The 27,451-nt window shown below is 43.4% G+C and overlaps 1 protein-coding gene across 12 annotated transcripts; it reads right to left on the bottom strand.

Moving 5' to 3' along the window:
* Nucleotides 1–14,119: 14,119 nt before the first annotated feature.
* LOC127321684 (uncharacterized) lies at nt 14,120–20,221 on the bottom strand. 12 transcript variants are annotated; one of them, XM_071823634.1, is made up of 10 exons: nt 19,961–20,221; nt 19,591–19,812; nt 19,390–19,438; nt 19,155–19,242; nt 18,865–19,068; nt 18,103–18,759; nt 16,210–16,298; nt 15,129–16,082; nt 14,922–15,030; nt 14,120–14,536 (listed from the first exon to the last, which is right to left on the bottom strand). In XM_071823634.1, the coding sequence occupies exons 1-5, from the start codon at nt 20,040–20,042 to the stop codon at nt 19,042–19,044; spliced, it is 468 nt and encodes a 155-aa protein (XP_071679735.1). In that variant the 5' UTR covers nt 20,043–20,221; the 3' UTR covers nt 14,120–14,536; nt 14,922–15,030; nt 15,129–16,082; nt 16,210–16,298; nt 18,103–18,759; nt 18,865–19,041. The 12 variants fall into 12 exon arrangements, 10 of the variants coding, with proteins under 10 accessions (XP_071679735.1, XP_071679736.1, XP_071679730.1 ...); XM_071823635.1 differs by having other exon boundaries at nt 16,037–16,082; XM_071823629.1 differs by having other exon boundaries at nt 14,922–16,082; nt 18,103–18,250; nt 18,614–18,759.
* Between the last annotated feature and the right edge of the window lie 7,230 nt (nt 20,222–27,451).

Here is a 27,451-nt window from a genome sequence, read left to right as displayed (position 1 = left end):
GTACTCCTTTTAATAGAGTACCAGAGCAAAGCATTAACACTCCGTGAAAACATGTGATCCTCACATCACCGCCATCCCCTCCGGTTGTCCCGATTCTTGTCACTTCGGGGCCATTGGTTCCGGACAGTGACATGTGCATACAACTTGTAGATACAATCTAAGCAATAAGTATAGAGCTCAAATCTAAGATCATGCCACTCGGGCCCTAGTGACAAGCATTAAGCATAACAAGATTGCAGCAACAATAACTTCACAAACTTTATAGATAGACTAATCATAATGTATCATCCATCGGATCCCAACAAACGCAACACCGATTACATCAGATGAATCTCAATCATGTAAGGCAGCTCATGAGACCATTGTATTGAAGTACATGGGGGAGAGTATACCGACATAGCTACAGCTAGAACCCGTAGTCCATGGGGGAACTACTCACGGAGCATGGCGGAGGCGGTGGCGTTGATGGAGATGGCTTCCGGGGGCACTTCCCCGTTCGGCAGGTGCCGAACAGTTCTGTCCCCCGAATTGGAGTTTCGCGATGGCGGCGGCGCCCCTGGAGTCTTTCTGGAGTTTCGTCAATTGGTACTGTGTTTTTAGGTCGAAAGGGATTTTATAGGCGAAGAGGCGGCGCAGGGGGGCACCTGGGGGCTCCACACCATAGGGTGGCGCGGGCCTAGGCCAGGCCGCGCCGCCTTATGGTCTGGTGGCCCTCTGGCCCCTCTCCGACTCTTCTTCGGTGTTCTGGAGCCTTCCGGGAAAAATAGGAGGTTTGGCGTTGATTTCGTCCAATTCCGAGAATATTGCCCGAACAGCCTTTCTGGAACCAAAAACAGCAGAAAACAGGAACTGGCACTGTGGCATCTTGTTAATAGGTTAGTTCCGGAAAACGCATAAAAACATTATAAAGTGCAAGCAAAACATGTAAGTATTGTCATAAAACAAGCATGGAACGACAGAAATTATGGATACGTCGGGGACGTATCAGCATCCCCAAGCTTAGTTCCTGCTCGTCCCGAGCAGGTAAACGATAAAAAGAATAATTTCTGTAGTGACATGCTACTTACATAACCTTGATCATACTATTACAAAGCATATGAAATGAATGAAGTGACTCAAGGCAATGATCTATAGTTGCTAACAAGTAGATAACATATAGCAAAACTTTTCATGAATAGTACTTTCAAGACAAGCATCAAAAGATTGCACAAGAGTTAACTCATAAAGCAATAAATTCAAAGTAAAGGCATCGAAGCAACACAAAGGAAGATTTAAGTTTCAGCGGTTGCTTTAAACTTTCAACATGTATATCTCATGGATATTGTCAACATAGAGTAATATGATGAATGCAAATATGCAAGTATGTAAGAATCAATGCACAGTTGACACAAGTGTTTGCTTCTAAGGTGGGAGGAATTAGGTAACTGACTCAACATAAAAGTAAAAGAATGGCCCTTCTACAAGGGAAGCATCGATTGCTATATTTGTGCTAGAGCTTTTATTTTGAAAACATAGAGAGAGCATAAAAGTAAAGTTTTGAGAAGTGTTTGTTGTTGTCAACGAATGGTAGTGGGCACTCTAACCCCCTCGCCAGACAAACCTTCAAAGAGCGGCTCCCATTTTATTTTATTTTTGGGTGGCACTCCTTCCAACCTTTCTTTCACAAACCATGGCTAACCGAATCCTCGGGTGCCTGCCAACAATCTCATACCATGAAGGAGTGCCTTTTTATTTTAGTTTTATTATGATGACACTCCTCCCAACCTTTGCTTACACAAGCCATGGCTAACCGAATCCTTCGGGTGCCGTCCAACAATCACATACCATGGAGGAGTGTCTATTTTTTTGTTAATTAATTTGGGACTGGGAATCCCATTGCCAGCTCTTTTTGCAAAATTATTGGATAAGCGGATGAAGCCACTAGTCCATTGGTGAAAGTTGCCCAACAAGATTGAAAGATAAACACCACATACTTCCTCATGAGCTATAAAACATTGACACAAATCAGAGGTGATAAATTTTGAATTGTTTAAAGGTAGCACTCAAGCAATTTACTTTGGAATGGCAGGAAATACCACATAGTAGGTAGGTATGGTGGACACAATTGGCATAGTGGTTGGCTCAAGGATTTTGGATGCATGAGAAGTATTCCCTCTCGATACAAGGCTTAGGCTAGCAAGATTGTTTGAAGCAAACACAAGTATGAACCGGTACAGCAAAACTTACATAAAAACATATCGCAAGCATTATAATACTCTACACTGTCTTCCTTGTTGCTCAAACACTTTTACCAGAAAATATCTAGACCTTAAGAGAGATCAATTATGCAAACCAATTTTAACAAGCTTTACGGTAGTTCTCCACTAATAGGTTTAAACTACATGCAAAAACTTATGATCTACTTGAGAGCTCAAAACAATTGCCAAGTGTCAAATTATCCAAGACATATGAGGCATTTTCCTTTTCCAACCAAATAATAATAAGTATTGTAGCTTCCAACTTTTATCATTGAACATTAAAAGTAAAACGAAGAACAAGTGTTCATATGAAAAATCGGAGCGTGTCTCTCTCCCACACAAGGATTGCTAGGATCCGAATTTATTCAAACAAAAACAAAAATAAAAGCACACAGACGCTGCAAGTAAAGCACATATGATGTGACCGAATAAAAATATAGTTTCAATAGAAGAAACCTGATAAGTTGATGAAGAAGGGGATGCCTTGGGCATCCCCAAGCTTAGACGCTTGAGTCTTCTTGAAATATGCAGGGATGAACCACGGGGGCATCCCCAAGCTTTGACTTTTCACTCTTCTTGATCATATATCATCCTCCTCTCTTGACCCTTGAAAACTTCCTTCACAACAAACTTCTCATAAACTTCATTAGAGGGGTTAGTACTCAAAAAATTTGAATCCACCTTGGTCCTGTAGTGGCACATTGCAAGAACTCAATAAAACATTAGCTACAGCTCTCTATGTCTAGAAAAGCTCGCTTAAAGTCCACAAGAGACAATGCAAAAAACAGAGACAGAATCTGCCAAAACAGAACAGCCGGTAAAGACGAATTTTAATAAAATACTTCCGTTGCTCAAATCAGAAAACTCAAAACTAATGAAAGTTGCGTACATATCTGAGGAACACGCACATAAATTGGCATATTTTTCTGATTTTTCTACAGAGAAAACAGTCCAGATTCGTGACAGATAGAAATCTGTTTCTGTGCAGAAATCCAAATCTAGTATCAACCTTCAATTAGAGGCTTCACTTGGCACAACAAAACACAAAACTAAGATAAGGAGAGGTTGCTACAGTAGTAAACAACTTCCAAGACACAAATATAAAACAAAATACTGTAGCAAAATAACACATGGGTTATCTCCCAAGAAGTTGCTTTCTTTATAGCCATTAAGATGGGCTCAGCAGTTTTGATGATGCACTCGCAAGAAATAGTATTGGAAGCAAAAGAGAGCATCAAGAAGCAAATTCAAAACACATTTAAGTCTAACATGCTTCCTATGCATAGGAATCTTGTAAATAAACAAGTTTATGAAAAGCAAAGTAACAAGCATAGGAAGATAGAACAAGTGTAACTTCAAAAATTTCAGCACATAGAGAGGTGTTTTAGTACCATACAAATTTCTACAACCATATTTTCCTCTCTCATAATAATTTTCAGTAGCTTCATGAATAAACTCAACAATGTAACTATCACATGAAGCATACTTTTCATGATTTCCAAACACATAATTTTTATCAAGTTCAAGAATAGTGGAATTAAAACTTTCAAACTTACTTTTATTAATAATATAACAAGGTAGTTGATCAATCTCAAGAGATATGGGACTCATAGAATAAGTCAAGGACTCTCCAATCCCATTTTCATTAGTAGTACAATTAATAGTATCAAGTAACATAGGACCATCATCTAGAGCTTTATCATAAACATTTGCTAAGCAAAATTCTTTAGTACCATGCATTTCGACATCAGGCACAAACAAAGCATTATCATAAGATTTATCAAAGTAGCATGGATTATCATAAATAATAGTAGCATAATTATTCTCACAAGTTTTACTCATAGGGAATATTTCAAGAGAATCCACAGGAACATAACATTCAACCTCTTTCGGTAAGCATGGAGGACAATCAAATAATGTAAGAGATAAAGAGTTACTCTCATTAGAAGGTTGGCATGGGTAGCTAATCCATTCTTCCTCCTTTTGTTCGTCGCTCTCCTCTTCTTTTTCATCCAATGAGCTTTCAAGTTCATCAATTTCCTCCTCTTTTTCATCCAATGAGCTTTCAGGTTCATCAGTTTCTTCTTCCACCAATTCCTGCAAATTGTGAGTGCATTCTTGTGCATTAATGTGTCTCTCTTTATAATCAAGGATATAAGGATTCCTACTGTAGCATTCTATGCAAGAATTAAGGATAGTAGAGACATAATCTTTAAGGTCCTTACAAATAGCACAAGTTTCATAATTCTCAACCATGAAGGATTCTATCTCGGAGGCTCCCATAAATAAGACAAATTGTTCTACCTCTTCGAACCCATAATGAATATAGCAATTCCGATTATAGTTCTTAATTAAAAATTCCTCACTAAAGCCACATTGAAATTTAAGATGTTTAGTGTCCTCTTTAGAGCAACAGTTTATATCATGGCGTCTAAGCAAGATTCTAGCCATTGTATTCAATTTTTCTATCATAGCACTCATTATTTTACCAGTTCTTGATTCTCTATAGCTATTATAACATTCTATAAGCTCCAAGTAGGTTGTTGGTTCTCCCATAACAACAGTTTTTAATTTTTCGGTTTTTCAAATTTTTATGGATTTTTGGGTATATGAGAAAAGTAAAACAAGACAAAAATAAACTAGACAAAAGTAAACTAAGCAAAATAATACTAGACAGAAATAAACTAAGCACAAGTAAACTAGGAAAAAGTAAACTAAGCAAAACAAAATAAAATACAACAGAGAGAGAGGTAGAGTGTACTCCCCAGGTGAACTTATGAGTAGAGCTATGCCTCCCCGGCAACGGCGCCAGAAAACAGTCTTGATAACCCACAAGTATAGGGGATCGCGATAGTCTTCGAGGGTAGTATAACCCAAATTTATTGATTCGACACAAGGGGAGGTAAAGAATACTTATAAGCCTTAACAACTGAGTTGTCAATTCAGCTGCACCTGGAAAAGCACTAGCAACAGGGGTGATGTGAAAGTAGCGATAATATGAGAGCATGTAGTAACAAGATAACAGCGAAAGAATCGCAATATGAGAGCAATGGCACCAGAAAATAGTTGGTACTACTTCCAATGACATGTAGAACAGGTATATAATGATGAGATATGGACCGGGGTTCCCAGCGATCTACACTAGTGGTAACTCTCCAATAAGTGACAAGTGTTGGGTGAACAAATTACAGTTGGGCAATTGATAGGAATCAAAGCATTAAGATAGAACATCAAGATTATTAATTATGTAGGCATGTTTTCCGTATATAGTCGTACGTGCTCGCAATGAGAAACTTGCACAACATCTTTTGTCCTACCAGCGGTGGCAGCCGGAGCCTCAAGGGAAACTCTTTGGATATTAAGGTACTCCTTTTAATAGAGTACCAGAGCAAAGCATTAACACTCCGTGAAAACATGTGATCCTCACATCACCGCCATCCCCTCCGGTTGTCCCGATTCTTGTCACTTCGGGGCCATTGGTTCCGGACAGTGACATGTGCATACAACTTGTAGATACAATCTAAGCAATAAGTATAGAGCTCAAATCTAAGATCATGCCACTCGGGCCCTAGTGACAAGCATTAAGCATAACAAGATTGCAGCAACAATAACTTCACAAACTTTATAGATAGACTAATCATAATGTATCATCCATCGGATCCCAACAAACACAACACCGATTACATCAGATGAATCTCAATCATGTAAGGCAGCTCATGAGACCATTGTATTGAAGTACATGGGGGAGAGTATACCGACATAGCTACAGCTAGAACCCGTAGTCCATGGGGGAACTACTCACGGAGCATGGCGGAGGCGGTGGCGTTGATGGAGATGGCTTCCGGGGGCACTTCCCCGTTCCGGCAGGTGCCTAACAGAGTTGTCCCCGAATTGGAGTTTCGCGATGGCGGCGGCGCCCCTGGAGTCTTTCTGGAGTTTCGTCAATTGGTACTGCGTTTTTAGGTCGAAAGGGATTTTATAGGCGAAGAGGCGGCACAGGGGGGCACCTGGGGGCTCCACACCATAGGGTGGCGCGGGCCCAGGCCAGGCCGCGCCGCCTTATGGTCTGGTGGCCCTCTGGCCCCTCTCCGACTCTTCTTCGGTGTTCTGGAGCCTTCCGGGAAAAATAGGAGGTTTGGCGTTGATTTCGTCCAATTCCGAGAATATTGCCCGAACAGCCTTTCTGGAACCAAAAACAGCAGAAAACAGGAACTGGCACTGTGGCATCTTGTTAATAGGTTAGTTCCGGAAAACGCATAAAAACATTATAAAGTGCAAGCAAAACATGTAAGTATTGTCATAAAACAAGCATGGAACGACAGAAATTATGGATACGTCGGGGACGTATCAGCCACCCGGGCCTGCCGGATCTAGGCACTGCCGTTGATATACCCATAAAGTATACCCACAACAGTAGCCCCCGAAGTTCTCCGAGATTCATCATTCCTCCGACTTCATTCAGCTCGGATCCGAAGAGAATCTTGAAGAGTGATACGTCTCCGACGTATCGATAATTTCTTATATTCCATGCCACATTATTGATGATATCTACATGTTTTATGCATACTTTATGTCATTATTATGCATTTTCCGGAACTAACCTATTGACGAGATGCCGAAAGGCCAGTTGTTGTTTTCTGCTGTTTTTGGTTTCAGAAATCCTAGTAAAGAAATATTTTCGGAATCGGATGAAATCAACACCGAAGATCTTAAAATTCCCGGAAGCTTCCAGAGCACCGAAGAAAGGCAAGAGGGGAGCCAGGGGGCCCCCACCCCACAGGGCGGCGCGGCCCAAGGGGGGGGGGGCGCGCCCCCCTACTGTGTGGGCACCCCGTGGCCCCTCCGACTCCGCCTCTTCACCTATTTAGTCGTCCCTGACCTAAAACCTCGACCACGTTCGACGAAACCAGAGAAAACCTTCCAGAGCCGCCGCCATCGCGAAGCCAAGATCTGGGGGATAGGAGTCTCTGTTCCGGCACGCCGCCGGGACGGGGAAGTGCCCCCGGAAGGCTTCTCCATCGACACCACCGCCATCTTCATCAACGCTGCTGTCTCCCATGAGGAGGGAGTAGTTCTTCATCGAGGCTCGGGGCTGTACCGGTAGCTATGTGGTTCATCTCTCTCCTATGTACTTCAATACAATAATCTCATGAGCTGCCTTACATGATTGAGATTCATATGATGATGCTTGTAATCTAGATGTCATTATGCTAGTCAAGTGGATTTTACTTATGTGATCTCCGGAGACTCCTTGTCCCACGTGTGTAAAGGTGACAGTGTGTGCACCGTGTGGGTCTCTTAGGCTATATTTCACAGAATACTTATTCGCTGTTATGAATGGCATAGTGAAGTGCTTATTTATATCTCTTTATGATTGCAATGTGTTTTGTATCACAATTTATCTGTGTGCTACTCTAGTGATGTTATTAAAGTAGTTTATTCCTCCTGCACGGTGTAATGGTGACAGTGTGTGCATCGTGTAGTACTTGGCGTAGGCTATGATTGTGATCTCTTGTAGATTATGAAGTTAACTATTGCTATGATAGTATTGATGTGATCTATTCCTCCTTTAAATCTTGTGAAGGTGACGGTGTGCATGCTATGTTAGTACTTGGTTTGGTTATGTTGATCTGTTATGCACTCTAAGGTTATTTAAATATGAACATTGAATATTGTGGAGCTTGTTAACTCGGCATTGAGGGTTCGTGTAATCCTACGTTAGTGGTGTTCATCATCCAACAAGAGGGTGTATAGTCTAGCATCTATCTATTTATCTTTGTTATGTGATCAATGTTGAGAGTGTCCACTAGTGAAAGTATGATCCCTAGGCCTTGTTCCTAAATACTGCTATCGCTGCTTGTTTCTTGTTTTACTGCATCTATACTTCTGCAATATTACTACCATCATCTGCACGCTTGACAAGCACTTTTAAGCGCCGTTACTCTGCTCATATACATTCATACCACTTGTATTTCACTATCTCTTCGCCGAACTAGTGCACCTATTAGGTGTGTTGGGGACACAAGAGACTTCTTGCTTTGTGGTTGCGGGGTTGCATGAGAGGGATATCTTTGACCTCTTCCTCCCTGAGTTCGATAAACCTTGGGTGATCCACTTAAGGGAAACTTGCTGCATTCTACAAACCTCTGCTCTTGGAGGCCCAACACTTGTCCTACAAGAATAGAAGCACCGTAGACATCAAGCACTTTTAAAGCGCCGTTGCGGGGAGGAAAGGTTGCCGAGAAAAGTGCTTGATGTCTACTGGTGCTTCTATTCTTGTAGACGATGTTGGGCCTCCAAGAGCAGAGGTTTGTAGAGCGGCGACAAGTTTCCCTTAAGTGGATCACCCAAGGTTTATCGAACTCGGAGGAAGAGGTCAAAGATATCCCTCTCATGCAACCTGCAACCACAAAGCAAGAAGTCTCTTGTGTCCCCAACACACCTAATAGGTGCACTAGTTCGGCGAAGAGATAGTGAAATACAAGTGGTATGAATGAATATGAGCGGTAGTAATGCTGGCGCCGAAAAAGTGCTTTTCAAGGCGTGCTGATTGATGATAGTAATATTGCAGGAAGTAAAGATGCGATAAAACAAGAAACAAGCGGCGATAGCGTATTTAGGAACAAGGCCTAGGGATCATACTTTCACTAGTGGACACTCTCAACATTGATCACATAACAGAATAAATAAATAGATGCTAGACTCTACACCCTCTTGTTGGATGATGAACACCACTAACTATGTAGGATTACACGAACCCTCAATGCCGGAGTTAACAAGCTCCACAATATTCAATGTTCATATTTAAATAACCTTAGAGTGCATGATGATCAACATAACCAAACCAAGTACTAACATAGCATGCACACTGTCACCTTCACACTACGAAAGGAGGAATAGATCACATCAATACTATCATAGCAATAGTTAACTTCATAATCTACAAGAGATCGCGATCATAGCCTACGCCAAGTACTACACGATGCACACACTGTCACCATTACACCTGCGGGAGGAATAAACTACTTTAATAACATCACTAGAGTAGCACACAGATAAATTGTGATACAAAACACATTGCAATCATAAAGAGATATAAATAAGCACTTCACTATGCCATTCATAACGATGAATAAGTATTCTGTGAAATATAGCCTAAGAGACCCACACGGTGCACACGCTGTCACCTTTACACACGTGGGACAAGGAGTCTCCGGAGATCACATAAGTAAAATCCACTTGACTAGCATAATGACATCTAGATTACAAGCATCATCATATGAATCTCAATCATGTAAGGCAGCTCATGAGATTATTGTATTGAAGTACATAGGAGAGAGATGAACCACATAGCTACCGGTGCAGCCCCGAGCCTCGATGTAGAACTACTCCCTCCTCATGGGAGACAGCAGCGTTGATGAAGATGGCGGTGGTGTTGATGGAGAAGCCTTCCGGGGGCACTTCCCCGTCCCGGCGGCGTGCCGGAACAGAGACTCCTGTCCCCCAGATCTTGGCTTCGCGATGGCGGCGGCTCTGGAAGGTTTTCTCTGGTTTTGTCGAACGTCATAGGGTTTTCGCGACGGAGACTTTAAGTAGGCGGAAGGGCAAGGTCGGTGGAGTCCTGGTGGGGCCACACACTAGGCCGGCGCGGCCAGGGCTTGGGCCGCGCCGCCCTACTGTGTTCCCACCTCGTGGCCCCACTTCATTTCCCCTTCGGACTTCTGGAAGCTTCGTGGAAAAATAGGACCCTGGGCGTTGATTTCGTCCGATTCCGAGAATATTTCCTTACTAGGATTTCTGAAACCAAAAACAGCAGAAAACAGCAACTGGCCCTTCGGCATCTCGTCAATAGGTTAGTTCCGAAAAACGCATAATAATGACATAAAGTATGCATAAAACATGTAGATATCATCAATAATGTGGCATGAAACATAAGAAATTATCGATACGTCGAAGACGTATCAGCATCCCCAAGCTTAGTTCCTGCTCGTCCCGAGCAGGTAAACGATAACAAAGATAATTTCTGGAGTGACATGCCATCATAACCTTGATCATACTATTGTAAGCATATGTAATGAATGCAGCGATCAAAACAATGGTAATGACATGAGTAAACAAATGAATCATAAAGCAAAGACTTTTCATGAATAGTACTTCAAGACAAGCATCAATAAGTCTTGCATAAGAGTTAACTCATAAAGCAATAAATCAAAGTAAAGGTATTAAAGCAACACAAAGGAAGATTAAGTTTCAGCGGTTGCTTTCAACTTATAACATGTATATCTCATGGATAGTGTCAATGTAAAGTAATATAACAAGTGCAATATGCAAGTATGTAGGAATCAATGCACAGTTCACACAAGTGTTTGCTTCTTGAGATGGAGAGAAATAGGTGAACTGACTCAACATAAAAGGTAAAAGAATGGTCCTTCAAAGAGGAAAGCATCGATTGCTATATTTGTGCTAGAGCTTTTATTTTGAAAACATGAAACAATTTTGTCAACGGTAGTAATAAAGCATATGTATCATGTAAATTATATCTTACAAGTTGCAAGCCTCATGCATAGTATACTAATAGTGCCCGCACCTTGTCCTAATTAGCTCGGATTAACACGGATTATCATTGCATAACATATGTTTCAACCAAGTGTCACAAAGGGGTACCTCTATGCACTTTGTACAAGGGTCTAAGGAGAAAGTTCGCATTTGGATTTCTCGCTTTTGATCATTCTTCAACTTAGACACCCATACCGGGACAACATAGACAACAGATAATGGACTCCTCTTTTAATGCTTAAGCATTCAACAACAGATAATATTCTCATAAGAGATTGAGGTTTTATGTCCAAACTGAAACTTCCACCATGATTCATGGCTTTAGTTAGCGGCCCAATGTTCTTCTCTAACAGTATGCATACTCAAACCATTTGATGGTGAAAACCGCCCTTACTTCAGACAAGACGAACATGCATAGCAACTCACATGATATTCAACAAAGGTAAAAAGTTGATGGCATCCCCAGGAACATGGTTATCGCACAACAAGCAACTTAATAAGAGATAAGGTGCATAAGTACATATTCAATACCACAATAGTTTTTAAGGCTATTTTGTCCCATGAGCTATATATTGCAAAGGCGAATGATGGAAATTTAAAGGTAGCACTCAAGCAATTTACTTTGGAATGGCGGAGAAATACCATGTAGTAGGTAGGTATGGTGGACACAAATGGCATAGTGGTTGGCTCAAGGATTTTGGATGCATGAGAAGTATTCCCTCTCGATACAAGGTTTAGGCTAGCAAGGTTATTTGAAACAAACACAAGGATGAACCGGTGCAGCAAAACTCACATAAAAGACATATTGTAAACATTATAAGACTCTACACCGTCTTCCTCGTTGTTCAAAACTCAATACTAGAAATTATCTAGACTTTAGAGAGACCAAATATGCAAACCAAATTTTAGCAAGCTCTATGTATTTCTTCATTAATGGGTGCAAAGTATATGATGCAAGAGCTTAAACATGAGCACAACAATTGCCAAGTATCAAATTATTCAAGACATTTTAGAATTACTACATGTAGCATTTCCTGATTCCAACCATATAACAATCTAACGAAGAAGATTCAACCTTCGCCATGAATACTATGAGTAAAGCCTAAGGACATATTTGTCCATATGCAACAGCGGAGCGTGTCTCTATCCCACACAATGAATGCTAGGATCCATTTTATTCAAACAAAAACAAAAACAAGAACAAACCGACGCTCCAAGTAAAGCACATAAGATGTGATGGAATAAAAATACAGTTTCAGGGGAGGAAACCTGATAAGTTGTCGATGAAGAAGGGGATGCCCAAGGCATCCCCAAGCTTAGATGCTTGAGTCTTCTTAAAATATGCAGGGATGAACCACGGGGGCATCCCCAAGCTTAGACTCTTCACTCTTCTTGATCATAGTATATCATCCTCCTCTCTTGACCCTTGAAAACTTCCTCCACACCAAACTCGAAACAAACTCATTAGAGGGTTAGTGCATAATAAAAATTCACATGTTCAGAGGTGACACAATCATTCTTAACACTTCTGGACATTTCCCAAAGCTACTGGAAGTCAATGGAACAAAGGAATCCATCCCACATAACAAAAGAGGCAATGCGAAATAAAAGGCAGAATCTGTCAAAACAGAACAGTCCGTAAAGACGAATTTTAAAGTGGCACCAGACTTGCTCAGATGAAAATGCTCAAATTGAATGAAAGTTGCGTACATATCTGACGATTACGCACGTAAATTTGCAGATTTTTCTGAGTTACCTACAGAGAATTCTGCCCAGATTCGTGACAGACATAAATCTGTTTCTGCGCAGTAATCCAAATCTAGTATCAACCTTGCTATCAAAGACTTTACTTGGCACAACAATGCAATAAAATAAGATAAGGAGAGGTTGCTACAGTAGTAACAACTTCCAAGACTCAAATATAAAACAAAAGTACTGTAGCAAAATAAACACATGGGTTATCTCCCAAGAAGTTCTTTCTTTATAGCCACTAGATGACCCGTTGCGCTATCGCGCAAATGACAGAGGCTAACCATAAGGTTTGGCTTATTTTATTACCGAAGGTTGTAGGGGAGCTCTTCCACTGAATAAAGGGGTATTAAGGTTAAATGGGCATCCAGTTTGAGCTATAGTAGTATTCGACGGGGTGTGTTGGAGCTCTTCTCTGGTTACTGTGTTTTCTCACCATAAGTCTTGGTTTATTTCAATACCGGAGGCTCGGGAGCGTGAAGTGTAGCTCTTTCGACTGCCGCCATCATCGCAATAGCAAAGGGGGAGTATTAGGGTGAAATGGCCATCCATGGTGAGCTATAGTAATATTCAGTGTGTTTCGTTGGAGGAAATGCCCTCAACGACCCTTCTACTCTCATTTGGCTATTCCGTTTGCTTCGGTTGAGTTATAGTATAATCGATGGGGTAGGCCGAAGAAAATGCCCTCAGTGTCTCCCTTCGACTCTCCTTTGGATACCCCACTTGATATCACTCGAGCGGTATGGTTTAATGGCTGCGATTTCTTCTTCTGTCACATGCACATTTGCCTCTTCCTCTTTCAACTTGTTAGAGACACTCGGGAAGCAGGGCATTGGAGCTACTCGTAGTTGAATTTGGTGTATTGCATAACAAACTTCATTTTTTGGTCACTTGATTGCATTACAACTGAAGACTTTTATGAACGGATGGCAACGAAATATTAGAATATCGTCGATCTGTCTAAGTGTACCTATGCAAGGCATTTTAATAACTTTCAAATATTCTTTTGTTGGGAGTGGGCTTACCAGGACTAATACCGGAGGGGTCGGTGACGTGTACATCTACGTGGCGAGGGAGCGGAGGGGTCAGCGCATATAAAACCTTCGTCTCCCACAACCTCATCCATTCCCCCCATTCCCCAACCGCCATTGCCGAAATCACCAAAAACCTCTCTCCCTCTCCCTCACTCCATCGCTAGTGTAGGTTTCTTCTCGCACGGATCTAGTACAATAGGCGGCGATGGAAGCTAGGAGAAGAGCGGGCGGCGTGGAAAATGAGAGTCCACCATGAGCGCGGGTGCTTTGAGGTCCACCGTCGTGGATGCCTCCATCATCAGCCCGGCCATCATCAGCTCAACCAGCACCGGCTATGTTGTCGAGGAACCAACAGATCTAGCAGCGATTGACTCGACTATAGTAGGAGGCGAAGGGGATGCGGGAGCATCCAACATCGCCAACATCTCCGTTGGCTTACATACCCATTTATTTGTTTTGAATTAGTCCGGCTTATTTTCTTCCCCTCCCCCACGATCTTACTCAAACCAAAACAAAAATGTCCCCAAAGATGTTCTCAAAACAGAAACAAAGATATGTTACTGAAGCCGTGCACATATTGGTGACAGTCACCATGGTGCATTCACTATATGATGCATAGCTTGTGCATTACACTCGACTCCAACTCTTCCATCTCGATATCCACTGCCTTCAAAGCATCACTCAAAGCTGCCATCTTTGCCTTAGGGACCTTCATCTCCTCCGTAGATGGTCCTTCTCGAGCTTGACCTCTTCGTACCCCTCACGTTCCACCGACGGTTTACCAGCAGTGATGCCATCAGATTCTACAATACCTAGATCTGGGGATCCCATGTCTTTGGTGGTAACCCATGTATCCTCCTTGGACCTGACATCATCTTCAGTGGTTGTGGACTCATTCTCCATCTTCAGTGTTTGTGGACCTGACATACACTAAGTTTTGGTGTTCCATCTTAGCCAAAACTGCAAAAAAGAAAAGGTAGAACTACACATTATTGGTTGTCAAGATATTTGTATCGAGAAGGTAGCACCATTTTTTTTCATCTTAGCCGAAGGCTAACACAGTAATATTATTTCCTATATGATAGTATAATTCCAGATAGACCCACATTTATGAAAAGTGAGTTGATATCTCCTGTAATGGAACAAAGAGCTAAAGCAGTGAAAAAAGGACCAACAAATTTTAAGAACTCAATGTGTAACACATGCATACACTTGGCATCAGAAAACTCCAATCCTACCAAAATAAGGAGCAACTGGAAAATAGTAGTACAGTTGATTTGTCCTACAGTCCCAAAAGATCAAATGGTACTCAAGCCTGTAAGCAACATACACGAGCCGATCATACCGGTTGTAGGCTATCAGGAATAAGAGCTTAATTACATCCCCTGTTTAGAAACACATGCACGAGTTGATTCAGTTGTCCTTGTGGCCATGTACCCTATCAGGCCACCAAACTGCAGAACAAAGGCATCCATCTCGGGTCAAACTGTAGAACCACACTGTTAATGATTAACTGCAGGAACTTAAAAGAACATCAAGCCATCTACCCTACCAAACTGCCGAACAAAGGCACCCTTGCTGTGTAGCTTAAGCCATAACTCTTTACTGAACATAATTGCCTTAGAACATAATTGCCTAGGAACAGGAATGGTGAACACTGACATCATAATTCTACATCACCACCATTGGCATTTCATCAATCAAATCAAGTTCCCGTCGAACAGACTTTTGTTGAAACGAAATCTAAGAGTAACATTGTCAAACATACAAAAATAACTTAAATTCCAGTGAAACCTAAGACTCACATTGTCAAGAAAGCATACTTCAGAGTACATTTTTCAGTGAAGGGCAACTTTAGTACACCATATGTCTATGATAATAAGTTCGAAGGATGCCATTAAAATGGTTTTATTTTTAAAATACCAATATCCCTTGTACGGAGAAAACATACTCAATGTGCAAGAATAGTATTAAGATGACCGTGCATCTTGACTCATAGAATCTTCGCGATGAAAGTACATTAATAATTTATATCTGGAATATCCAATGTGAGCAAAGGGAACATTCATAAAAGAACCTTGTAGTAACCAGAAAACAATGTGCAAGTAACCTATGTTGCACACAACATGTGTGACCTGACATATTTTCACTCTCAAACTTTCTAAATTCACTCCTTAGTTATTCAGATTCTCTACGGAAAGCAAGGTATTAACGTTTACGTATACTACTGGACACCATAAAATAGAAAATAAACTGACTGTACAGGCAGTAGGCTGTAGGCATGAAGATCCATCACAAGAAATGATAAAAGAAATAGAACAATAGAGCACACTCATTGCAGATTCATTTGGCAGATAACAGACATCAGTATAATAACAAATCGCAAACAAGAAAATGAACGGCCTCTGACAGATTATGTGAGGAAATCTATGAAGTGGGCCAAAAAAGAATTAATTTCACCAGATGACACAGGTTCAACACCCAGATCTCCATGAGCCACCATTGCCTATAAACATTTCAAGAAGGTCGGATGAGAACAATTTCTTGAATGCAATTTTTATGACACAAACGATATAAGGAAATTTAAATGTGGGAGGGAGAACTAATAGTATAGGCACTTTTCAGGGCCTTACCCCATCTGAAGCAACAATAATTGGCTGCATATATGGAATTGAATCAGCCCTCTGAGTTTTTGAAATGAAATGTATATCCACATTAGCACCTAAATATTAAAATAAAAAATTAAATATTGAGTTATCCTCATCGTGAATAAGTAAAATAAGTAAGGAAATGCATAATAAGCGGATTCTTCACAGACCTGGCAAGAACCATCAGGTTGGAGTTCACTTGGGAGTGCTAAATCTAGTAGAAACAGAAAATTAGAGCTAAAAATGGAATTTCAATTGTAAAATCCAGTAGCACCAAAAAAATTAAAACATGTACAAAGCCCATGGTCAGTAACTTCAGACTGCAAGGTAATTTCTAGTAGATGATGATGAAACAAAGTTGGAACCAGAATCCAATGATCATACCCTCCATCGATGGTTGACAGCCTGGGAAGCACAGACTAAATCCATAGTCACCCTCACGTATATTAAATATTGTCACATACTGAGTTCAAAGCATTTCAATCTTTGATGAGGCAATACTGCAGTTATTGAGCTCAATCTTTGATAAGCATATTATAACATGCATCTATCTCTGGAAGTACTGTAATCTATCCTTAAACTAAATGCTTGTGTGGTGTTGGCCTGTTTGTAAATGTATTGTTGCATGCTTGGCTTGACAAAACGATAAAACGAGCCATGATACTGCTACGAGGGGCAGAGGGACATGTACATCAGGTCTTTGTCAGATAAATGACTGCACTTTAGGATCCAGTTTTTGACTAAGCTTCAGCACTATATACAGAAAGCACGTGTACGTGAGCCTTACCAATTATTTCAGAGGAGAATATGTACAGTGGTTATTTGCCCTTTATTTTAGGTGAGGAACTGCTTTGTATATATAGGGAACTACTGCCATACCTGGAGAGGAGAAATTGTAGAACAGATTCAGCGGTGTATCAGGTCAGCATCGACGCCCTCTGGTTCGCTAGGCCAGTACAGCCGCTCCCTGATCCTCCACCTCCGTCCCTGCGGCGCTTCTCGAGCTCCCTCCTCCAGGCTCCATCTCCAGATTCTAGAACCACCCCCTCTCCCATTTCTCCTCCTCACGAATACTTGCAGTCCACTTGCCTTTTCATCCAACACCTTTTAAGCATATTTCAATACACATATAAAATTTACCAAAATAACAAGGTGAAATTGACCAAAAGAAGGCATCAAAAGGTTCACACAATCTCAGCCCTGAAATTGACCAAAAGTATGTCCTGGTCTCATTGACAGATCAGAGTGTTATGGAAGCAGAGCCCAAGGCACCTTTGGTAGTTTGAGCCCGTCAAACTCAGCGTCAGACATGATGGAGTTGCCGTTGATGTAGGCCATCAATGCCTCCCGTAGCCTCTGCTCATCGGCGCCTGCAAACATGGAGAACCAATTCCATTGCCATGTCTGAAACAACAATTAACATGCAAGTGCCTAGTAAATCTTAATTCTTTATGAAGAACCATGATATCATAAATCAAGCATAACTTTATAACGCAAACTGGAAGATGAGCTAAACATAAATATCAAGCAAAGAAAAGAAAAGGGAGAATCTGGATGGCATAACTGAACATGTAAGTGCTATAGCTGGGCTTATATGCAGACGCAACTGTAGAACTACAAGTAACTGAGACAATAGTTTTTGGTTTTCGCTATTTATAAATTCACCCGCAAACAGATCACGAAGCACACAAGAACGTCATCAGGCAACAAGCTTAAAAAAACATCATCAGGCAGTAGATCAGCATAAATTAAAAATTGCATATATAGGTCAATCCCTCCAACAATTAACGAAGTATTGTTGGAAAAAACATTTAAGCAATACCGGAGTCACGATCTACTACGGAGCTGTTGTGAATGCATAAGCAATTGAATACCAACCTTATGGACAATCCTTTTTCGCAGTTATCCATAAAGATGGCCGTAGCAACCAGTGGTCGGGCATCTTTGTGGTCACCACCTCGCATAGCAACAGTACAATCATTTGAATGCCTAGTTCTGAACAGGTCTCATCATTACAAAAATCAAGCTTCATCACCATAAAGAAACCTAAGGAAACAAGATCCAGTTGTTAGACATATCCTTTGATAGTAGTAGGCACCCTAGATTGAAGTAAATATTGGACAAAAATGGCCAAATTCAATTGCACTGAGCTACTCACAATTCTGTACCACAGAATGCAACAACAGCAAGATTATTTTTAAGGAATTTGTGGCAAGTAGAACGACTTTCTTCTATCTCTCAAAAGGTTAAAAAAACCACAACTACCAAGTAGCAAGTAGCAATATCTTCTAGCTAATAAGTAAATCATTTTGTCCATCAAGTAGTATCAAACCAAGAATTATGTAGAACCTTATAGGTCAAATAAGTATAGTAGGAGACAATGAAGTACCATCAGCAGCACTATATCCTTCATCTTGTCCATGATGTAGTATCGAACCAAGTGTTCTCTAGCATCCTTCGGAAATTAAGCCACTGCTAAACTGCATTAACAAGTTGCTTGCCATTTTAGGAGCCAACTGTTTCATCCTAAATAACCTGTCAAACAATAGCTTACATTAATTAGCCTAGATGACCAACATTTTAGTCAAGCAAGAACGGACACACATAAAAGCAGAGGTAGAAGGATCGAAAGAAGCTCACCTTGGCATTAGGCAAGCTTGTCGTAGATCGACGCGGGCGTCTCTCCCCAGGTTGTGCTGGTGGAAAGTGTGCCGCTCCAGTTGATTAAGCAACTGATAGTCCCTTCTTCTCCCCCACCCGTTCAATAATCAAACCATCAATTTCCAGTTATCACTAAATCCGTGATAAGCATCGTATTTATGAAACGATCGGCCTGTGACACGCCTTAAAAAGACCAGCAATCAAGGTATCAAACGCATTGAAAAATATTGCAAATCATGTGCAGATGTGTAAACATTAGAGCGGCTTACAATGATATGACAGCAAGGTAGAATCAGTTCGTTTGCCTCAAATCCATATAGAGCCATGTCATTCAACTTGGCGTGGATGGTCCTAATGCTGCATAAAATGTGAGGCATTTAGAAAAATATGCCATAATAATAGTGTAACACAATTAGTTCATTATAAACTGAAAATAAAAGAGGGACAAAATGGAGTTAAGAGAGTACATGAGAGGACAGAAGGGAAATGGAAGTGTGTGTATACCTGAAGGCTGCAGTAACTATAACACTATGAACATCAATTCTGCCCATTGCTGCAGTACTCTTATATACACCCAAACCCAAGATGCAAAAGAGACAAAAATTGAAGAGGAGAAAATCAGATTCAAGGGCTCCAGAAGGGAGGGATAGGAGAGCAGTATGCTGTTGAAAACCAAGAGGAGAGAGAGAAGGGGGAGATCCGGACCTTGACGGAACCGACCTGGGAGAGGAGCCAACAGTGGGCCGCTGCGGATCTCGATGCCTCCCACCGGTTCTTCACCTGAGGTGGCCACCCCGTGCCGGTCCCCCTCCGGCCACGCCCGTCGCCTCGGGTCGCCGCCTCCGCAGATCCGCCCGCGCCGTCCCGTCTCCGGCCGCGCTCGTCGCCTCCGGTCGCTGCCGCCGCGGAACCGCCCCACGCCAGCCCCTACCATGTAGAGTAAGTTATTAGATAGCATAAATCAATAATAAAAACATCATAATAAATATAATTTGGTTGTTACAAAAGTTTCAGAAGATCCTCTCAATCTAATGAGCTCTCCTAAGCTTCCGCATCTTGCAATATTGAAGCTTACCAACAAATCTTCCAGATGCATCCTTCCAAGGAATATTGTACCAACTTGTTCTTGATAAATAGGATCCATCTCCACGCTTCATGATCAAATTAGAAATCTAAACGGGAGAAGCGGAAAAGGAAGCTTGTTGTGAGTACTAACGGGGAAAGAAAGAAATCAGTCACAGGAGGTGAGGAGCAGTAGCTCATCTGGCTGTTAAATGCCTGACACAACATCGTTGTTCAAAGAATGTTTGGGCTGCAGCTGAAACATAGCATGCCAAGTATCTGCAGAAACAACCATCCAATACACAAAATCAAATTCAGAAATGGTACCAATAAAACTAAATGTTTAGTGACCGACCTAGTTCCACTTCCACATGTACAATAATTCTAGTTTAAGATTTTTTTTGAAAACATTCCCCAATTATTTGGTATGACAGAAAGACGGCTACATATATTCTTTCAAGTTTGAACACCGCAAGTCTCTACCGCTCTTAGAGGTTGAATGGTAACTCAAATCAGGTTATGTATATAGACTTTCTGAAAATGTACACTTTTTTTCTAAATTTGTGAGACAAAAGTAAAAAAAAAAAGCTATATGGCATATACAACGGTATCATCACGAAGGCTGCAACACACTGATTCGTGACAAATCTAACAACTATTCTCAGGTTTCATGAAACAAAAATGCTCAAAAAGAATGTAATGCAGAGTGCAGAAATTTCAGTTACATGCTGACACAACATCATTGTTCAAAGAATGCTTGGGCTGCAACTGAAACATATCATGCCAAGTATCTTCAGAAAAGTACCAAATGGCTAGTGGAATGGATCAGATAACCACATATGCACTGAACTCATGAATAAACTTACCATATAACACATACGCCATCACACATACGCCCCGCAGCATATGTGGCCAGCCGCAGCCATCGCTCGACGCACGCTCACTGCCGTTGCTCAGCACGCGCTATGCGACCGTTGCCATCATCCAACCACCTGCGGCCAGGCGGGCCAGGGTGGCCTCATTTGGTCGCATGTTTCTCTTTGGCATGTCTGTCAGTAAATACAAAATAACCAAATTAAAATAGGCATAGTTGAATACGAAGCTACTCATCACATCAAAGAGCACTGATATTTTCAGCAAAACAAATCAATGAGTTTTCAAATAACGATAGTTTGGGGGCGAGATGACCTGGGAATGGCGAGTGGTTCTACTCCACTTCTCAAATGAAATCAAATCAAAGAACCGGGGAGTTCAACTTGGGGATTTTATCCAGCTTCCTAGCCATGGAAATCCTCTGGCGTCCTACCAAAAAAGGAGCTCATGCCACCTTCCACAGACGTCTTTACGGGTCAGCAGATCCCATGGCAACAAAACGAGATAGAGCTCACCTTCGCATCTCACGTCCATGGATCTCACGGAGCAGCGCCATCACACATACGCCCTCGCCATCTCACGCATGGACCGATCTGTGGACAAAGAGAGAAAGTGAGAGAGGGAGAGGGAAGATGCATTGAGAGGAAGACGGCGGCCTTACTCGTGGAGAAGCTCGTCGGCGCCAAATCCGTGCTCCTCCTCCTCCATCCCAGCGCCACCCCTTCCGCTCCTCCACCTCCGGCGATGGGTGAGAGGCCCGACGGCGATGGTGGCTCGTGGCCGATCGTGGCGGAGCTCGCCGACCGTCGCCATAGCCGGTCTCCCAGCGCCACCTCCTCTTCTTCTTTTCCTCCTGTGGAGGCGCTTGTCGACGGGCCCTGGCCACCGCCGCCGGTCTCCCCGCGCCCGCGACGAACCAGGTCAGCCCAGCCCAGCCCCGCGTGCCTTCTCCTGATCCTCCCCAACCTCCTACGCGACAAGGACGAGGAGCGGGCGTTGTTCCTCCATGTGCGCCGCCACGGCCGCGAAGAAAAGGCGATCTACGGCTGCTCGCCTCCACAAGATCATCTGCGTGCGGCGACGAGGTGGTCGGGGACGAGGAGGACTCGGAGGAACCGCATCCTCTCCTCCTCAGCCTCCTCCACCTCCTCCTCCGACGACGCCCCGCGCCGCAGCAGCAGGCGCGCCGGCGGCGGATACGATGCCACCGCGCTCCACCTCTGGACCTCCCAGCCCGCGCCCATCCAGGAGCGCCGCCACCGCCTGCTCCACCTCATGGGCCTCGCCGGGGACCCTGCCCTCGCGCGATCCGCCCCCGCCGCCTCCTCCTCCCGCGATTCCAGATCGGCCCGCCCGCGCCCGACCCTCTCCGACGCGTCGGATGCCGCCACGCCGGAGGCGGTCGACCCGAGCTGCCTGATCAGGAACCTCGACGACGGCACGCAGTTCGCGGTGCGGGAGGAGGCGGGGCTCCGGGAGGTCGGCACGGGGCGGCAGCTCACCGTGGAGGAGTTCGAGGCGGCGATTGGGGGAGGAGACGACGCTCCGCCGCCGCCGCTAGGCGTGCGGTCCCTGCCGCCACCGGCTCCCGTGTCCTGCCTCCGTCGCTGGAGCGCCGCTCCCGTTGGAAAGGGGAACAGAGGAGGAGAGGAGGCTGCCATTGGGAGGAGAGGAGGAGGTGGGGATTGGGGTAGGACGAGGGAGGCTGCGATTGGGGAGTGCCGGCCGATCGATCTAGGTTTTCTCCCTCACCCTCACGCGCATAGAAAGTTGACCTGAACGAGAGCGTGCGTCTGTCTCACATTGTCGGCCCCGCAGGTAGCTGGTCCCATACGTCATAGACTCTCTCAGAAAGCCAACAGGTGAGAAATCTTTTGACCGCATCGAATGGCTGTGATGAAAAGTGGGACTTGATATTTACTATTGCAACCTGATTGGACGACCCAGATTGATTTGCCCCTTTTGGTGCCTTGGTTGGCCGGGTAGTGTTGCAACATTTATAGAAGTAATTAAGATGGGCTCAACAATTTTAATGATGCACTCGCAAGAAATAAGAGTTGAAGTAAAAGAGAGCATCAACAAGCAAATTCAAAACACATTTAAGCCTAACATGCTTCCTATGAAAAGGAATCTTGTACACAAATAAATTCATGAGGAGCAAAGTGACAAGCATAAGAAGGCAATACAAGCGCAACTTCAAAATTCTCAACATAAAGAGGGGAAACTTAATATTATTAAGATGCATATAACCATGTTTCCCTCTCTCATAATAACTTTCAGAGGCGTCATGAACAAACTCAACAATATAAGTATCACATAAAGCATTCTTATTCACATGCATAAAAGTATCATTACTCTCCACATAAGCATAATCAATTTTATTAGTTGTAGTGGGAGCAAATTCAACAAAGTAGCTATCATTATTATTCTCATCATCAAATATAGGAGGCATATTGTAATCATAATTGAACTTATCCTCCATAGTAGGTGGCACCAAAAGACCACTATCATTATAATCATCATATATGGGAGGCATAGTATCATCAAAGTAAATTTTCTCCTCAATGCTTGGGGGAATAAAAATATCATGCTCATCAAAGCCAGCTTCCCCAAGCTTAGAATTTTCCATATCATTAGCAACAATGGTGTTCGAAGTGTTCATACTAATATGTTCCATAGGTTTTTTAGTTTTCGCATCAAACCATCCATGTCTTAAATCAGGAAATAGAATAACAAGCTCATTGTTGTCCATTATGCCTAACTAGTGTAAAACAAGAAACAAAATGATGCAATTGTAGGATCTAAAGGAAATAGCTTCGAGCACACACACAACGGCAACAGAAAAGTACTTAGTTACCTGGGACCGGAGTATGAGTGCCTTTTACCTTTCCTCCCCGGCAACGGCGCCAGAAAAGTGCTTCGTTGCCGGGATCCGGTGTATGTGTGCCGTTTAACTTTCCTCCCCGGCAACGGCGCCAGAAAAGTGCTTGATGTCTACGGGTGCTTCTATTCTTGTAGACAGTGTTGGGCCTCCAAGAGCAGAGGTTTGTAGAACAGCAGCAAGTTTCCCTTAAGTGGATCACCCAAGGTTTATCGAACTCAGGGAGGAAGAGGTCAAAGATATCCCTCTCAAGCAACCCTGCAACCACAAAGCAAGAAGTCTCTTGTGTCCCCAACACACCTAATAGGTGCACTAGTTCGGCGAAGAGATAGTGAAATACAAGTGGTATGAATGAATATGAGCAGTAGTAACGGCGCCAGAAAAGTGCTTGCTGGCGTGCAGTTGATGGTAGTAATATTGCAGGAAGTAAAGATGCAGTAAAACAGTAAACAAGCAGCGATAGCAGTATTTAGGAACAAGGCCTAGGGATCATACTTTCACTAGTGGACACTCTCAACATTGATCACATAACAGCATAAATAGATAGATGCTAGACGCTACACCCTCTTGTTGGATGATGAACACCACTAACTGTGTAGGATTACACGAACCCTCAATGCCGGAGTTAACAAGCTCCACAATATTCAATGTTCATATTTAAATAACCTTAGAGTGCATGACAGATCAACATAACCAAACCAAGTACTAACATAGCATGCACACTGTCACCTTCACACTACGAAAGGAGGAATAGATCACATCAATACTATCATAGCAATAGTTAACTTCATAATCTACAAGAGATCACAGTCATAGCCTACGCCAAGTACTACACGATGCACACACTGTCACCATTACACCGTGCAGGAGGAATAAACTACTTTAATAACATCACTAGAGTAGCACACAGATAAATTGTGATACAAAACACATTGCAATCATAAAGAGATATAAATAAGCACTTCACTATGCCATTCATAACAGTGAATAAGTATTCTGTGAAATATAGCCTAAGAGACCCACACGGTGCACACGCTGTCACCTTTACACACGTGGGACAAGGAGTCTCCGGAGATCACATAAGTAAAATCCACTTGACTAGCATAATGACATCTAGATTACAAGCATCATCATATGAATCTCAATCATGTAAGGCAGCTCATGAGATTATTGTATTGAAGTACATAGGAGAGAGATGAACCACATAGCTACCGGTGCAGCCCCGAGCCTCGATGTAGAACTACTCCCTCCTCATGGGAGATAGCAGCGTTGATGAAGATGGCGGTGGTGTTGATGGAGAAGCCTTCCGGGGGCACTTCCCCGTCCCGGCGGCGTGCCGGAACAGAGACTCCTGTCCCCCAGATCTTGGCTTCGCGATGGCGGCGGCTCTGGAAGGTTTTCTCTGGTTTCGTCGAACGTCATAGGGTTTTCGCGACGGAGACTTTAAGTAGGCGGAAGGGCAAGGTCGGTGGAGTCCTGGTGGGGCCACACACTGAAAGTATAGAGATGGTAAACCTAGAGGGGGGGGGGGTGAATAGGTTTCTACAAATTTTAATTCTTTCTTTGCAATATTAGGCTTTGCGGAATATAAAGATGAGCCTAATGCAAACTAGGTGAAGCAACCTATATGAGGATACAACTAACTCGAGCACGAAGGCTCTCACAGGCAGTTAAATCACAAGTAAGGAGTTCGGTTAGAGATAACCGATAGCACGCGGAGACGAGGATGTATTCCCGTGTTCCCTTGCTTTGCAACAAGGTACGTCACGTTTGGAGGAGTGGAGGTCCCACGAAGGATTCCCCGCGCCACGAAGGCTCACCCTATTCTCCGGAGCCTATCCCACGAAGGAATAGCTCACTCACTTGTGGTAGACTTTGAGGTAGCCTCCAAACCTTCACAATCTTGCCCGGAGCAAATCCACGGCCGGATGCTTCGGACTCCTCTTGCCTACCTAGGGTTTCCAAGGAACCCTAGGAAGCAAGCTTCTCAATGAATACAAGGGGGAATGAGATTTGGCTTGGTAGAACGGTAGATCGGGTCCTCCTCTAATGATTCCCCGGAGGGATTTGAGTTTGGGTGGAGGAGGAGGGAGATCTGAGGCTTTTGGTGTTTCTAGCAATGGAGTATGAGAGAGAGAGCTCAAGAACAGCTTGTAGTATGTTGCCTAGCTGTTCAGAGGTAGGAGAAGACCTATTTATAGTGTTCTTCTAAATACGGCCGTTGGTCACTTGCCACATCAGCAGATTCTTCGAGAAACCCGGTCAACCGGATTTTGCGCCGGACAGGCCGGTCCACAGCCGGTCGAGCCGGGACCTGACGGGCCGGCCGGTTTCCAACCGGAGCTGGGACCGGGACTTGACCGGGCAGGCTTCTGGGCTTACTGGATGTGGCCCGGATGTCACAGGCACAGAAACCGGTTGCTGACCGGGCCGCTCGGTCAGGAGCCCGGTCAGACCGGGCCGTGGACCGGAGCAGCCGGTCCGAAACCGGGCTGGTGACCGGACGCGCGCCGGACGGCTTCGTTTCTTTACTGGATGTCGCCCGGATGGCACCGGTCCAGGGTCCGGTTGGCAACCGGGCTGCCCGGTGCCAGGGCCGGTCCGACCGGATCTGTGACCGGCCTGGCTCAGAAAAACTAGCTGATTTTTCGTCGAATTGGGGGGGTCTCCCGTTGCCTTTTGTTCCATTGCTACACCATCATACCTCTTTGGCTAATACCTGAAAGTCATCTTGTAGGCATGTATTAGTCCAAATACTCTAGCACGGTGTCATAGATACCAAAATAATGGATAAGGGTGAAATACCCTTACAATCTCCCCCTTTTTGGTATACGATGACAAACCGAGCTAGAGTAACACATAGATATTATGATAAGCTCTAAACCTTGATTCCATAGAAGATATTACGACAGCTCCCCCATAATGTGTGCACTTGGAGAGTTTGCGTTTGAATGCAAAGTGCACCATTTGTGGAATATGAGAAGCTCCCCCAATATCTTTAGGAAACAAGCATGGTATGGACAAGTATATCAACATATATATAAGCATAAAGCATGATTATCCTAACATAGAGTAGCACACATAATAGTCGTCCATACATATTACATGAATCATTCAAAGTAGCAAATGGTTCTTGAGAAATCAAAGCAAATACGCACAAGCCATATAAAATCCAAATAAAGCAACTCCCATGGCTTGTGACAACGAAAGAACCCCGTAATTCTAGACTCTACTCTCTTCTCCCCCTTTGGCATCGGAACACCAAAAAGGCGAAGAAAAGAGGAGAGATGCTAGCGTCCCATCAATAGAAGTGGGGCACCGCGGATGGAGAGTTGCCATCACCATCCCCATCGTCATCCTCGTCATCATCATCCTCATCATCATCCTCTTCATCATCATCCTCATTACCGTCATCATCCTCTTCATCATCATCATCAGCAGGAGGTGCATGAGCAAATCTACCACCAAAGTACAGAGAAGGATCAAAGTTCTGGAACATCTCATCAGTGAGAGGAGGCATCTCCCAGTCTTGTGCATGGACAGGCTCCAACTCAGGGCCAGGAGGAGGGATAGGCACATTCCTAGCAGCCATGAACTCATTTTGGCGCCTCCTTGTCTCTTGGTTCAAAGCGAGACTTTGATGTGCAACATCATGTGTAGTTTTGCACATCTGCCATAAGCGAGAGAAGAACCGTGCGACACCACGCTGTGGGCGACGAGAGGAGCTGGAGCTAGCATGGTCATGGCGTG

The sequence above is a fragment of the Lolium perenne genome, chromosome 7 (genome assembly GCF_019359855.2).
Source record: "Lolium perenne isolate Kyuss_39 chromosome 7, Kyuss_2.0, whole genome shotgun sequence".
NCBI lineage: Eukaryota > Viridiplantae > Streptophyta > Magnoliopsida > Poales > Poaceae > Lolium > Lolium perenne.
This window is presented reverse-complemented; position numbering and strand designations above follow the sequence as displayed.